Source organism: Sitodiplosis mosellana, unplaced genomic scaffold (assembly GCF_009176505.1).
Source record: "Sitodiplosis mosellana isolate CC-2019 unplaced genomic scaffold, AAFC_SMos_1.0 Smas_scaffold_1, whole genome shotgun sequence".
Taxonomy (NCBI): domain Eukaryota; kingdom Metazoa; phylum Arthropoda; class Insecta; order Diptera; family Cecidomyiidae; genus Sitodiplosis; species Sitodiplosis mosellana.
The window spans coordinates 739,489-754,343 of NW_022595244.1; the positions used below are offsets into that span (position 1 = coordinate 739,489).

A 14,855-nucleotide genomic window follows, 5' to 3' on the forward strand; every position below is an offset into this window, starting at 1 on the left:
CATCGCAAAACGCAATCCGTTAATTATTTCATCGTGCTCACCTATTTGCCCATTTTAGCCGGCAGCGAAATTTTTCCTTCGCACATCGCCCAAATGCCACCGAGAGAATGAGGACTGTGTGTGTGTGTGTCGGTGGCGATGACAGCGGTGCGCCGCAACTGCGACTCATCGTTGTAATTATTGACATCAAATGTATGATCATTTATAATCTAAGAGCCAGAAATAATTGTTGTCAATGGAATGGAAACAAGAAAAATATTACTTGATGCGATATTCATTACCTGACTGACTGAAATTGATCCGTTGGACGCCATGGAAGTATTCCGGTTTGGTAAGTTGAATGAAGTGGATAATGCGTAACATAGTTGATTTGTTTGAAGAAATAAAATTGAGTGTCCGATGAAAAATGAACGGATAACATTGAGCAATATTCCCTCTCTGTCTCCCGTGTGCATGTGCATTGTTTCGTTGTTGCTACGCTGGTGTGTTCGTCTCCCAAGTCATTTTTCAAAAGTCAACACGAAAAGTACTTATGAAAATGTTCAACGCAACAACACCGACATAAAAGTCATAAAACCACTTGAGATGACGATGCAATCACTTGAGCTGCGAAGCGAACTAGAACGTAAAACGGTGGCCGATCGCAACAATTCCCCAGTCAATCCATTCTCATTGGAAACGTGACGCATATGTGCGGTGCATGTGTTTTATGGACACATCCAAAAGCAGCAACGGCCACGACGTTCTCCTTTCAAATTGGAAATCAACTTCAGCAAAGGAGTAACGACTTTTGGTTTGCATAATTTGCGCAGATATACTCCTGCCAACCAACCGACCGACCGTGCACAGAACGTGAGTGAGAGAGTGAGTGAATGAGAGATAAGTGCAGCCATTTCATTTTGAATCCGTGACCGCCGCTTGTTGGAAGGCATTGAACAGCAAATTAAATGGACACAGCCATTAAAACTGAAATATATTCATTTGCGTATCTGCGCAGCCTGTGCGATGCATGCAACCGACTTTTTAATCAGCACCACCAACCAATTTCTTCTTCGACTGCATTCCGAAATGGAATTGGGAACATAAGAAATTGACCCATTCAGAAATAAAAAGGAGATAAAAAATGTGTTTCTTCTCACAGTAACAATGACAACACGCACACACTCATGCATTGGATAAAATATAAGGAGAGAGAAAAAAAATGTTTACCTTTCGTGCAATGTACTCTTCCGAAGCGAATCAAAAGCGAAGAAAATAATGATGATGAACACAAAGGTGAGCCAAACCAACGAAACACTAAGAAAAGAGTCAAGACAACCTCTTGAACGAGTGATGCATACGCGGGACCTAAAAGGTAGAGATAGAGAGATAGAAAGAGAGAGAGAGAAATGAAAACTGAATATAATGATCAAGAATGAGTCATGTTCTTCGATATATGGCTTGCTCTTTCAGGATCGGTGTCGAAGACATTGAACGAGAGATGTACAATGCTATTTTAAGATGTGCGCGAGAGAGTGTGCGCGGCACAGCCACCCGCCCGCCTGCTCCATCGTACGTTCTGTGTGTTGGCACTCACTCAAGCACTAAGCCCAAAAGAGAATGTTGCACTTACAAGTACAGTCGATGCACATTTCTTGGACAAGGTTTGGAAAGTAAACGACACAGTCATTGTGCAGTCTTTGTTGAAGTGTTTCTTTTCTCTCTTTTAGGTTTTTTATGTATTGTTGTTGTTGCTGTCTTCGAACATTCATTTATGCGCAGCGCACTCATTCTATGCCATCGATTCTTTTATGTTCTTTGGAAATGTTCTTTAAACAAAGACGATAATCTTTTCCATTGCTTACTCTTTTTTTCGTGTCTTTCTAAATATTTCGTTCGTTCATTTCATTATCGTTTGGTGGTTTCGGTATCTGAGTCGCCAAGTTTCTAGTTTCAGCCATACATTTTTTTTCTTCAACTTGAGAAACAAAAAACACAACGAAACCGAAATAAAATGTGCACGTACATTACTCGACTTTATTGCGAATTTTTTTTATTCAGCGTGATGATTTTTTTTCTGCGTTCTTCATTGGAATTTCACGTTGATTTCTGTCCGCTCTTGCCAACTCCATTTTCGTGAGCGATCAAAAAATGCATAATAAGAACATCCATCTTTGATAATAACAATAATATTTATTGAAAAGGGAAAATGCATTGCTTTGTTCTTTCTTTTATGCAGTGTTGCCGCAATGCGAGAATCTCACAAGAATCTTTGTGTGTCTTGACGTTGTGTGTGTGTGTGTCGCTGTTATTTTCTTCTTCTCTCGTTTGTTCATTATGCGGTGCAACAATAAGAGAGTCAGGTATTCATTTTAAGGCACTGGTGTATACACCATTCAGAATGGCCGCAATGGAAGATGCAACGCATAAAAACTCAGCTGAAAGTAGCAAAAAAATCTGAAATATACATCAAGTCATCGTCTCTCCATTGCCAGAGACAGAGAGAGAGAGATTGCACTCACAGGTGAGCCCGAACGAAAATTCGAATATTCCACACGTACAAAAAAATGAAAACCGGATTAGTACCCTAGAATGACTTATGTGTTTGTGATCTTTAAACTTCGTGCATCGTTGTTCGACATAAGACAATATTGAAATAAATACCTATACCGATTCCGATCACAATCAGAGCCTTGTTTTCTTTTTCTCCTCTTTTTTCTCTCCCTTTATTTTCAAATAATGCCATTAAGATCCATCGAAATGCCGTTGAAAAATATGGAAACATTGGAGGAAAAATGGAATTAAATTTATCTGATTCGGCTGTCAGACAAATTGTGGTGTATTTGAAGCGATTAGACGATAGAAGAATGGTAATGGAGAAAAACATCGAATCGAAATGGTGCGTCAGTCGCTATAAACCAATCGATACAAGAAGCAGTTGATTGCGCGTAACTGTGAAGCACACAATATTTTAATTTTCCAGCGTATAATCGTACGCACGCATGCACATCCAAGTGAAGAAGAGAGCGGTAATCATCGCTTGAGCTGCTGCTGCTGTCTTTGCTACACACATTCCACCACATCTAGTCTTACGAGCTCTCTTCAAGAGAGTACCAATTTTTTTTTTCGAAAATGTTCCAATCGAATTGAATTGTTGCAGCAGCAACAACAACAACAACAACAACAGCGTTCTTTCACATCGAATGCTACGGGACGGACCGAATGTGTTGGCGTTCAATCGTTTGCGCACACCGCAACCGATGGTTCAACTTCATTTGTTTCGTTTCTCATCTGCTTGCGAACTTGACCGAAACTATCCAGCCGTTTATACGAACACTACGTGATGGTTCAAGTGATTTCATCACAAGAATTCCAAAGCAACACACCGAACGAGCGAGTTAATGCCATTGCTTACCTTTTTTTAAAGAGTTAAATACACGTGAGAACGAGTGAGCTCGGCTTTCAGACAGTAATCGGCGCACATACAGATGGCCGGCTACTCAAGTAGTAATGAAATGTGATTAGTCATCCTTTCAACCGAACAACCCATTTAGTTGGCCATTGTTTTTGGCAAAGCAAATGTGCGATACAAATTCACAGAAGCACATAATCAAAATGTATTTAGCCCAATGCACACATGACTTACTTTTATGCCAAAAATTCGTCTCAAACTGTCAAACGGCTGTGAAGAATTGAATTTTTTTACTGAAACCACAACAATTCCACAAATTGACCATCAATTTATTGACGTAAATAAACAAAGCAACGATTATTAAACTTCGAAACATAGAAATAAAATTTAGCAACGAAAACCAATTGAACACATTTTGGTTAGAAAATAAATAGGGCGAACTGACTATCACTTGTTTTTGATGAATTTCGATCGATTTCTTTGGTTCGATTACTTGTTACGCCGGAACGATGTTTCGCTGTAGTCGATTTTCTTGGCACGTCGCAAAACCATCTTCTTCAACAATGGGCTGATGTCGGAGCGATTTTCCTTGTGGCGACGAGAACGATACTTGGTGATTTTGGTTTGCACTTTTGGTGTCTCGACTTTTACCGTTCTGTTGGCTCGGCGCATCGTAATATTGGTGTTTCTTGCCTCTTCACACAGTAGCGTTCGTGGTTTGATTTCTTGCAATGGACGGGGCTCTTCTTGGCTCTGGTTTTCCGGTTGTTCGGTTAAAAATGTGCGATTGAGCTCTGAATCTTCATCTTCATCGTCAGCATCCTTGACACTTTCCTCTTTGTTAGTCACAAATGTCGAGTTCATCCCGATTTCGAATGAGTTGAAGCTCAGTGAGTGTCGACTGTTCGCCAATTTTGAGCTACTACCACTTGCCTCATGATTATCAACGTTTGATGTCAATGATTCGCTCAACATTTTGATTTTCTTGAGAAATAATGATTGCATCGAATTGGCCGAGGTCAATGGGCTCAGCATGCTAATATCGCTAATGTTTTGGATGCTGTCCTGGTGCATTTCATCGATTTGCTTCGACAAGTTCATGTAGCCCAAAGTGTTTTTCAGAAATGTATCGTCCAGCTGCCTTTTGAGTGTATCGATGCGATCCAAAATTGACACTTGATCCATTTCCAGTTTGGAATTTCGTTGTTGCTCCAGGCGGAGTTGCGTTTGTAGCGATGCAATATCTTTTTTTTTGCACCGAAGATCCATTTTCACTTCATTGAGATTTTTGGCCAGCAAAATATTCTTTTCACGATGATCTTCACTGTCCGCCATATCCGTTCGTCAATTTTTGGCTTTATTTTCACTTGAAAAGTTGAAGTTCTAAAACAGAATTCGCTTTTAATTTGAAAACGAAGAAAAAAAATCATTCGATGCACAACGACAATCCGGTTGAAAATTCGTTAGATGATGTAAACTTTCAAGTTCCTTCGACCGAACTAATTAGCAATTTTTACAAATCAGATGACACTTGACATCGCTGTGAGAGTGAGTATTCGTTTTTGCATCATATTGTCCGGTGTAAAACACAGTTGATTGTGTGTATTTTCGTAGGCGAACAAAATGTTCCTTTGTTTGTTACAAATTCTTATTTCATAATCGACAGCATAAACGTGCTGCTGCTCGTAGTCAACTCAATCTTAGCACACCAAACCGCATGAGTGTGTGCGTGTGACGCAGACATCGCTGGATGTCTTTGAGAAAGAAAAGAATTGACGGTAAAAAGAGAAAGAACGACGACGACGACGACGAACACAGAAAAATGTGTGTTACACGCAGAAACCAGTTTTTGGTGCTCGCGCGGCCGCTGCTTCAAACAATTTTTGTCTCTCGCTCTCTCGTACTCGATCTCAGTCCATCGCTCATGTTTCTCATTTGGTATGCTATGCTGCCTGTTTCTCTTTCTCTCTTCATTATTCAATTCCACGAAATGTAAATCATAGGTTTATGTGATTTTCTATATTGGTTGCTCTGTTACCAAAAAGTATGCGACCACAAACGATTTACATCGAGTTTCGTCTTCGAAAAAATGTTGTTCGATCTGAATAGAGAAAGCCAAACGACACAAACGAATTGATGCGAAAAATTGTCGCTAAATTATTGTATAAAAAATCGAATGGCAACAGTTTGGCTTGTGGAACAAAAGAAGAATGCGCATGCAAATCAGACGATGTCGGTGGCGGCGGTGTAAATTTGATTAAAGCGCAGCATTTGGATGGAGAGTGTTTTATTTGATTCACCTTGTGATTAATGTGTTCTTTCTCGGCTATTTCGCCATCATAAACGGTTATTTTCTACGAACATTTTTTATTGTTCAGTTCCAATTAAACGAACATTTACATCAAACCACAACAAATGGACATTACAATTTTTTGGATAATTTCGTATGCACGCAGCATTTTTGACGCATAAACCATGTGACAAACTGTCATCGCCATTCGACTATTTTGAATTCCGATTTCATATCACGTTCTTATGTGGCGAACAAGATTAGCGACTTTTCCAAACGAAATAAAATGACTCACTTCGATATCGGTGTGTCGATCGGTTTTTTTTATGTGGATTTCTCTTTTTTTCTTCACGGTAAAAAAAACTTGGCCAAAATAGTTTGGTTTCGATGTTGATCGCACATGTTCATTCGGAATAAAAATGTAAAAATTCTACCGAAATTATTTTGAATTCGTTTAGTCACTGAGGTGACTATATGAATTTACCGGCTTTTGGTACAATACACCAAACGAATTCTCAATTAATAATCGTTTCGTTTGGCCGCGACGAGTTCGCTGGTACATTCTGTCGAGCTAACGTTTGGACGGAAATTTACGAATTTAAAGCACAAAGCAAAATTGTGGAAGATTCGTGCGCCGTGCGACATTTTTTATAGGGTAATTTTTACCAATCACAGTGGGATCCTTTTTTAGCGATATTTTCTTCGTTATTTTAATCACATAATTGATAAGTTCGCCGGTTCTAGATTAGCGAATGTTACGGCGATCACGTCATACCAATAACACAAATATTTTCGGCCAAGTTTTGCGATAAAAACCTTTTTGAACGACTTCAATTTGCTTTTTCCTTTTCTGCAATTTGATATTTCATCAAGAAATTTTTGCCTGCATTTTCTACATGAATACATTTTTATTGATGGTGCCACCAAAAAGACAGAAATAAGAGAAGAAAAAAATCGCTGAGTATGTTCAAATCAGGAACAATACCACCCAATCGGTGTGGTTTGTGAGTTGGAATGTCGGCGAATAATAATGACATAGAATATTCACTGTGACGCACATTGCAATACCAGGTCTTTCCATAGTCTTTCTTCCTGGGCAGGGAATGTCTGCACATAGATTTATTCAAATAAATTAAAAATATCAAATAAATTTATCCGATACTGTTCATGCGTTGCGTTGTTGTAACGCATCTGCAGTACAAAGTTCATATTCTCTTCCGGATTTGCCAACTCAAATTTGGTGGTGTTCCGAGCGAAATTCGGCAAAAATAATGCGATTTAGCATCCGAAAGGGATGCGTACTGGAGGACTTTACTTTCAGAATACATTGGACCAGGTCGGGTCCACATGCTCCACAAGTTTCACTTCCAGCTCGCTGGCGAAATTTTTCGTCCAACGAATTTTTTTGGATCCATAGTCATTTTCCGACTTTGTTTTCAAAAGTGAGGACCTTTTTTTCTGCTCCTCACTTTTGCCCCGAAGGGAACATTTAAGTTAAATCTGATAGACAGTGTTGCTCTTATCAGTTACGTGAAATACGCGAAAAACCGCAGAAGACCGCTAGCATGATGGATAGTTTTGATTATCATTTTTTGCGTAACTGATAACGAAATAAAGAAGAGATAAGTGATAACTGTCTCCGACAAAGTGGTAGGGCAGATAAAGTACTACAGATTTGCCCAGAGCATAAATTCGCTATCTCTTTGATTATTATCGCGAAACATCGCGAAAAACGCGAGATATCTCTTATCATTTTTCGCGGAACTGATAAGAGATAAGGAAATGGCGGATAGAAAAAAATTGTATAACTTGACAGTTATCACTTATCTTTTATCAGTCTCATGAAAAATAAGATGGCATGCATACCTTATTCCCATACAAATGCATATAAATACATAGGGGTCCAGCCAGACCCGAGGTGAGCGATCTAAGGGTTTTAAATACGTGAATGAAGGAGGGTTTATCATATTCTTTTTCGTTTATTTGAATTTATCAAGTAAGTTTTCTATTTTCTGTTTAGTAATTGCTTACTCGAGCAAGTTTGGACTTGGAGTCGACTCGGTTGGATCAGTTGCTCGTGCAACTTACTCTGATCCGAGTCTACTTCAAGTGAGCAGCAAGCAAGGCAACTGCCTGCTCGAGTAAGCAAGCCTACTACGGGTTGCTTCCACCTCCGCATTTAACACTAGACAGAATTGATTTTTTTGCCCCCAAAAGGAATTTTTGGTTTGACCCTACCTGAAATTTTTGGTGTCAGAATCTATGGGCTAAGGGCGATCCCAAACGAAACGGAAAATCGGTGCGTGTAATATTGTCGAGCGACAGCATTATGGAATTTTGTACACATGCTTGAACTTGCATTTGTCAAAAATATTAAGTTCACTTCAAATGTGCATTGAAGCAATCAAAATCGTCATTGCCAAAGTTCAAGTCAAGATACCAAATATGAATCTATCTATTCATGTCGAAAAAAACAGAAATTTTTTTGGTGATCTCTATATTTACAATTTTATTATCCATACAAAAATATTGACATGTGATGTAAAATTGTGAAGATTTCTACTTAATTTCTCCGAGTTAATGGTTCAATGATAAACACATATATATCTGCCCAATAGTTCTTCCACTTCCCCATATTTTTTCTCCATTCCATCGCAAACTGCGACCGAGTGAATTTTGCATGCATCCGTTTCGAATGAATTTGATCTTGAATTGTATATGTTTGGACTTGCAATTGCTGTGTCACTCGCAAGCGGGCAATCGGAATTAGTCTGCTGATACAGTTTCAGTTACCGTTAAATTAAGTAATGCTTTTGCCCACTTCAGTGGTGCATTTGACCATTAATTCACATACAATCCCGTCCGAATCGGATGAAATTCGGGTATCATCCAACTGTACGCTACACTCGAATCACATCCATTTGTGACGGTAATAATGGGTGTGAAAACTGACTGACTGACTGAGAATTATATATGTACAACAGATTTGATAGTTTTCATTTTTGAATCAATTGAGAAATCAGAACCGTTGTGCAACATTTTCAATTGTAAATGTCACTTGAAATCTTCAAACTATTCATTAGCTCTAGAAATATGCACGATATAATAATCATTTTGTTTATAATGTCATTGGAACTTCTTCTCATTTTGTCCAAGAAAAATGCATTGAAAATGGTCCGTTCCATTTTTTGTTTGTTTATATATTCGTATTGTCGTACGACTGTCGAAGCAAAAACATTTTGCTTCTCTTTGGAGATTTCCCTTTCTGTCTCCAATTCGTAAAACAGCAGTTTTGACGCAGCAACCGTCACGCCATGCAAATGTGGTGTTCAAAGGATGAAACATTGACGCCGAACGATTCGTTTTGCAAATGTCACTCAGCACAGCGGCTCATTGGTGTAGGAACATTGACAAGAAATTGGCGCACATTTTTTTGAGTGAACATTCAACGAAAAAAGGCATTTTTTTTTGCGAAATAGCTGCTTTAATTGCGAGACCAAAACCCTTTTACAGGTATGTACGGCTAAGAATAGAGTTTTTGCACATTAAATTGTGGATTATTTTGGAAATTGTTGTGAAATTGTTGTTTCGTCATACCGGTTCACATTTTCATGTTCAATGACATGTTCAAAGCGGGAAAAATCGCAATATTCTAGACCGATTGCATTGATTGACGCGAATAAATCAATATAAATTTATTCGATCACAACAAGTTTTCCCATTTTTTTTTGTTACCAATTACAATTAATGGATTGTGGTTTTTTTTCCCAAAGATTATTTCGCAATTTTGAGGCGAGATCCGCATTGAGACAGGGAGACAGAGAGCAAACGAAGCCTGATCTATTCAAATCGTTTGGATTCATACGAAGTGGACTTATTGTGACCGAGGTGAGTTTAGTAAACGTAGAAAATTGCAACAAATTAGCGTAAAATCATGTTTTTGCGTGTGGTGTACATGTTTCGACATGATTTATGGCGACGGACTGATGAATATCATCACATTGTTATCGTATTCGTTTAAAGCGATCAATCAGTGCATTGTTTTCGATTTCCGTAGCGTTAGCCAATTTCACAATCGCTTGCAACAAACATTTCATTCAATCTACAATTTATTTTCTCTCGTTTAGATCCATCGCGATGGCGAGGCGTAAGCGGCACAATAAGACGTTTGGTAGGCCAAGGGAGAACAAAGTGCAGATGAAAAAGCACTCCATTGTGAAGAAAAAACGTGCCAATCGGAAAGAAGATTCAACAAAACAGTCGACAGAAAATGGCACAATCGAAATCGGCGCGATCAAATTGGCATTTAATTCGATAATTAATCCGAACTTAACAGAAACAGAAAGAGGATTTCTGATCCATAAGTTCTTCGAGAAATGCTTGAATGCTACGGAAGTCATGCATCTTGCATCGATGTTAATGCTCTACAGAATCAACGAAGCATTTGATGATGACAATTTGGACCTCTTCGTGAATCAAAATGGAGCAAATTTGATTACAGACTGTTTCAACTGTGTCACATCGGACAACATCAAAGATCCACTCACAGCCCAAATGCCAGACGCATTTCTCGCGATGGTGACACAAGGTAGCCCCAACTTTGAATGGCCACGCCGCCATCAAATGACCCGTCAAGTTTATGCTCTCAAGGACCAGTATGTGGCCAATGTGAATACAAATTTGGAGACGTACTGTTGGGTGAGATTGACCCACTTTCTACGTGTAAAGTGCCATGAATTCAATCACAAAGGAAGCTCACTTGAGGTTATTTATAATGCATCATACTTGCCTTTCGATGACATTGACATTCGAAATACGATGAAAAATTTGATGTACAATGAAGATTGGACATCTGATGATGATAAAAGTCGAAAGTCGAAGATGGATATACTGTTTAAGGAAGTGTCTGAGCTTTGTGGCCCATCATTCGTAAAATACTTCACGATGTACGAATACATTCAAAAGGACTGGTCCGAGTCTTTGTGGATGTGGATAGGCATTCAACGCATTATCGAGAAATTTTTGATCGATACGGCTCACCTTCGTCAACATTGGAAAGCATACGATCGTGATCCAGTGAACAATCGAGAGCCGTCGGTACCGAAGATACCAAAAGTGAAGAATTTCGCCGCTATTCCACTCAGTGATACAAAACTGAAGCACATACCATTCGACCATCATGATTTGATTGCTATCATTGGCCAGTTGAGAAATGAACGGGGATGGAATATCCGTGCTGATTATCGTACATACTACAAGCAAGGCGAGAACAAAGACGAGGCATGGGGAATTGTGTTCGATATGGACAAAATCAGACAGCTCAGAACCGGTTCGAAAGAGTTTTACCACAAAATCCAAACCAACAGTAGTGCCGTGTCGGTGTTGTTTAGCAGACCCAAACGCAAAGGAGCCGGCGTGACTCTGTCTGAAATCAAGGCAAAGTACGAAAAGCCAGTCAGCAAAGGCGGTTACAAGTATGAATCAGGAATTGATCCCGGCCAGAAAACAAAAATGGCCTGCGTGCGTCGGACTCTCGCTACTGGAACTGAAGTAAGTTGAAATATCATATGAAAATTAACATAGATTTGCATTGTTGTTGTTCATTTCACAGACCAACATCAAATTATCGAGTATTCAATATCACTGGGGTGCGCGGCAAGGAATGCGTGACAAACAGGCCACGAAAATGACCAGGAAGTATGTGCACAAAGAACAGCGCGACTTGAATAGCTATCCGATCACATCCGTATCGCCGCGAGGATCACAATGGAAATCATTCATTAAGCACAAAATCAAAATGCTGACCGATTCATTGGCTACATCCCAATGAGGAAAACGTGACAGTTGTACACATTTTGTGCACAGCTTATGGAGAAATTACATTGGCCGTGCACAAAATGTGTACAACTGTCACGTTTTCCTCATTGGGATACGCCAGAAGAAAATACGCACAGCTATCGTTGCACAAGTACATCGAGTCTAATCGCGAAATGGATTTGATGGCTCAACACATAACAAAGAATGAGACAGGAGTTGTGTTCCTTGGTGATGCGGCGTTCCCATCAGATTCGAAAATCGGTGTGAAAAGAACAAAACGAACACCGGATCAGCGAAAGTTTATAGTTAGCCTAAAAAAGGACGGCGAAACGGATGTTGTGCTTATACCAGAGCCGTATACATCACAAACCTGTGCCAATTGCTTGCGGCGATTTCCAAGAAGCACAAAAAGTGACCGATTCAAAGTGTGCAAAGATTGTCGCCCACACAAGGATGTGAGACTCCCATCGCTTATCGTGACTGATCGAAGCAGACGGCGCAAGCAACGTGATCGAAAACAAAATGCCAGCCAAAAGCCAACAGCAAATTAAACTAGAGCCGAAAGACCTGGGAAGCACCGGGAAAAGCGTCGAAGTGAGCGTGAAAGCCACAATCCAGAGCAATTGGATACCGAACAGGCAGTGAGACGGTACAATCGACGCATACGACGGCGTGAACTACGTCAACGACGTCGAGTTGCAGGCCATCGCAGCCGTAAAGTAACCAAACAACCGGAAGCGGACACAAGTATTTGCAAGATTCGTGTCAAAAATCATTGCAGCGAATACATTTCGATGCAAATGATACAGGATTTGGGTTATTGGGGTCAAAGAAAATAGCCTTCCAGAAAAACTGGCACTCAAACCCAATGAATGATCAAAACGCTTCTACTGTTACTTGGCATCGTGACATCTGTGCGGCGAAGTGCATCTTGTACAGAGGTATGTGATCTAAACAATACAATCACATTCATGTTTTATTGTATTTCAATTTCGAGTTCAATTCGTTCATTCTAGGCCGTTGTATGGTTTTCAACTTGAATATGCACGAATCATTTGTGTTACCACCAGAAAGGATGTGGCCAAAATGTCGAGATGGCCAATCGAGATGGCCAATCAAATGCTGTCGATGAAAAGTAGAGCGTAGATTAAGAGGATAAAATGAAATATTAACGATTAGTTAGTTTCAAAGCTTGATTTTTGTGGCTTTGTACATTAAAATGTGTGTGCAAATACACGATGTAATACGGGTTAAGCCCGTAGGTAAGTTGTTGTATGTAAGATTTTCTCAGTCAGTTGGTCAATTTCAATATCCACACCAATATTTACCAAAGTCATAAATGGACCTAGTTCAAGTGAAGCGTACAGTTGAATGATACTCGAGGTGGGTCCATTTATGACGTTGAAATTCGTAGTAACTGTAGTCAAATTAACTCCCAAAATTTACTTTAAATGTTCACCCCTAGGGGCATTTAACTCGAAAAAAATTCGTTTTATGCGAAGAATATGCGCTTCAACTCATAGTATGTGCCGATTTCTTCGTACAATGCGTATTATGCGGTGCCTATTCGTTAGAAGTGCACACATTCGATGTCCGAATACTGCACATAGACCATTCATACTGCGAATAATTTCGCATGAATCCTACTAAAATGTTTCCTTCTCTGATTGGTCACACGCCACAATATCGACTATTTTGAATTCAAAATTGCAACGATTTTTTTCATGTAAAAATTCAAGAAATACTTTGATTTGTACTTATTTCGGCTCACATTTTTTGCTGATCATTTTTGGTAACTTCAATCATTTGTACATATGGATTTTTTTATTATTTATAATCCAGATGCTATTTCCAAGTATAATGAGTCGTCGCACTTATTTTTTCAATGATTTTTATATCTACCAAAACTATCGGCGGTTTTACTTCAATATTTGTATACTATAACATTTTGATTTTCGTTTTCATTCTTATTCTTTGCTATTATATTTTAATTTTGTGTTATATTTAAATTCAATTTTCATCAAATAAGAACAATCTCATTATCAAGAGATTTGATAAATATTAAAGACAGAAATTGTTGAGGTCAAATATTGTTCGAACGAACCTTAACGATACAATAGAATGTTGAAATTGTGTTGATACGTCTTAAATCGCATCGTGGCGTCATTATGTGCACGCGTATTCGCTTCTATGCGTAATATTCGTGACTATGTGGAAAATTCGGCACACTTCACTGTGGCACACAATCTATGCGCGTTTATCCGTACAAATCGCATATATGAAAAAGAGTAAAAAACCCCTAGGTTCACCCTAATATAACCTTGTTTCACACGCGATTTGTTATTTTGTTATCAATTGATTCATAATCGTTTTTATATCCTTCTAATTGATTTGTTTTTACCGTTTTTTTCTACTTCCATCGTGACGTTAAAAATGACTGAAACTACACACAAATGTGGGCCTTAATTCGACCGTTTACATACGCTTGGTAATGGATGTATTTACGTTAACAATTGTTTTTTGGGCAGTTTCAGTGTTAACAGTCAATTAGTGGTTTTAATGCATTCCACCTTTTTTCATGCTAGTAATTGAAAACAGAGTGTGGCTGGCGACTTGTTTTTCTTGTTGCTAACGCTGAATCGAATAAATCACAATTGCATGGGACTTACCATTTCATGTTTAATTTATCAATTAAATTTGTACTTTATTGGTATCCACTGTTGTTGCTTTCATTATTATTATGCTCATTGAAATAAAACACGGATTGACTTAATATTTTTCAACTTTCTTTAATTCTGTTTTTCCATAATGTTTTAAATTTTAAATATTGCATGACATTTGAACTAACTTAATTTATCGTTATTTATATATATATATATATATATTATCAGATGACTTGAAGAAACTCTCAAAAACTTAAATGGCCATTCCGTTGATTTTCAACGCGTTCTATGAATGATTTCAGGGGGGGAAAAAAGAGTACTACACATTTTCAAAGGCAGAAAGAATCCACAGAGCGCGATGAATTTTCTTTTAATGTTGTCTGGTTGTTTTATATAAACTGTTTCGTACAAACAGTATGAATTTAGGTTGAAATTTCTTATTTGAATAAACGACTAAATGAGGGAAAAAAACAGTGGCTACGGTAGCTATACCATTTGTTTTCAATCTGATGATTTTTAAATTCAAACATCGTATTTTTTGTAGAATTAATTTTAATAGATTTTCTTTTAGAATCGCAAACATTAATTGTGTTTCATCGGTAATAAAACACAATACCTATATTGAAAGTACACCAACAAATTCTCTTTAATAATGAATGAAAGATTAAATGCAAGATGCGTTCACATGTAACGC

General features: G+C 38.5%; 1 protein-coding gene across 1 annotated transcript; it reads left to right on the plus strand.

Annotated features, from left to right (window-relative positions):
* The first annotated feature begins 8,908 nt into the window (after positions 1-8,908).
* LOC129576766 (uncharacterized) lies at positions 8,909-11,511 on the plus strand. The gene is made up of 4 exons (XM_055462398.1): positions 8,909-9,194; positions 9,455-9,569; positions 9,809-11,231; positions 11,293-11,511. Exons 3-4 carry the CDS (start codon positions 9,819-9,821, stop codon positions 11,509-11,511), a joined length of 1,632 nt encoding a protein of 543 aa, XP_055318373.1. The 5' UTR covers positions 8,909-9,194; positions 9,455-9,569; positions 9,809-9,818.
* The last annotated feature ends 3,344 nt before the right edge of the window (positions 11,512-14,855 follow it).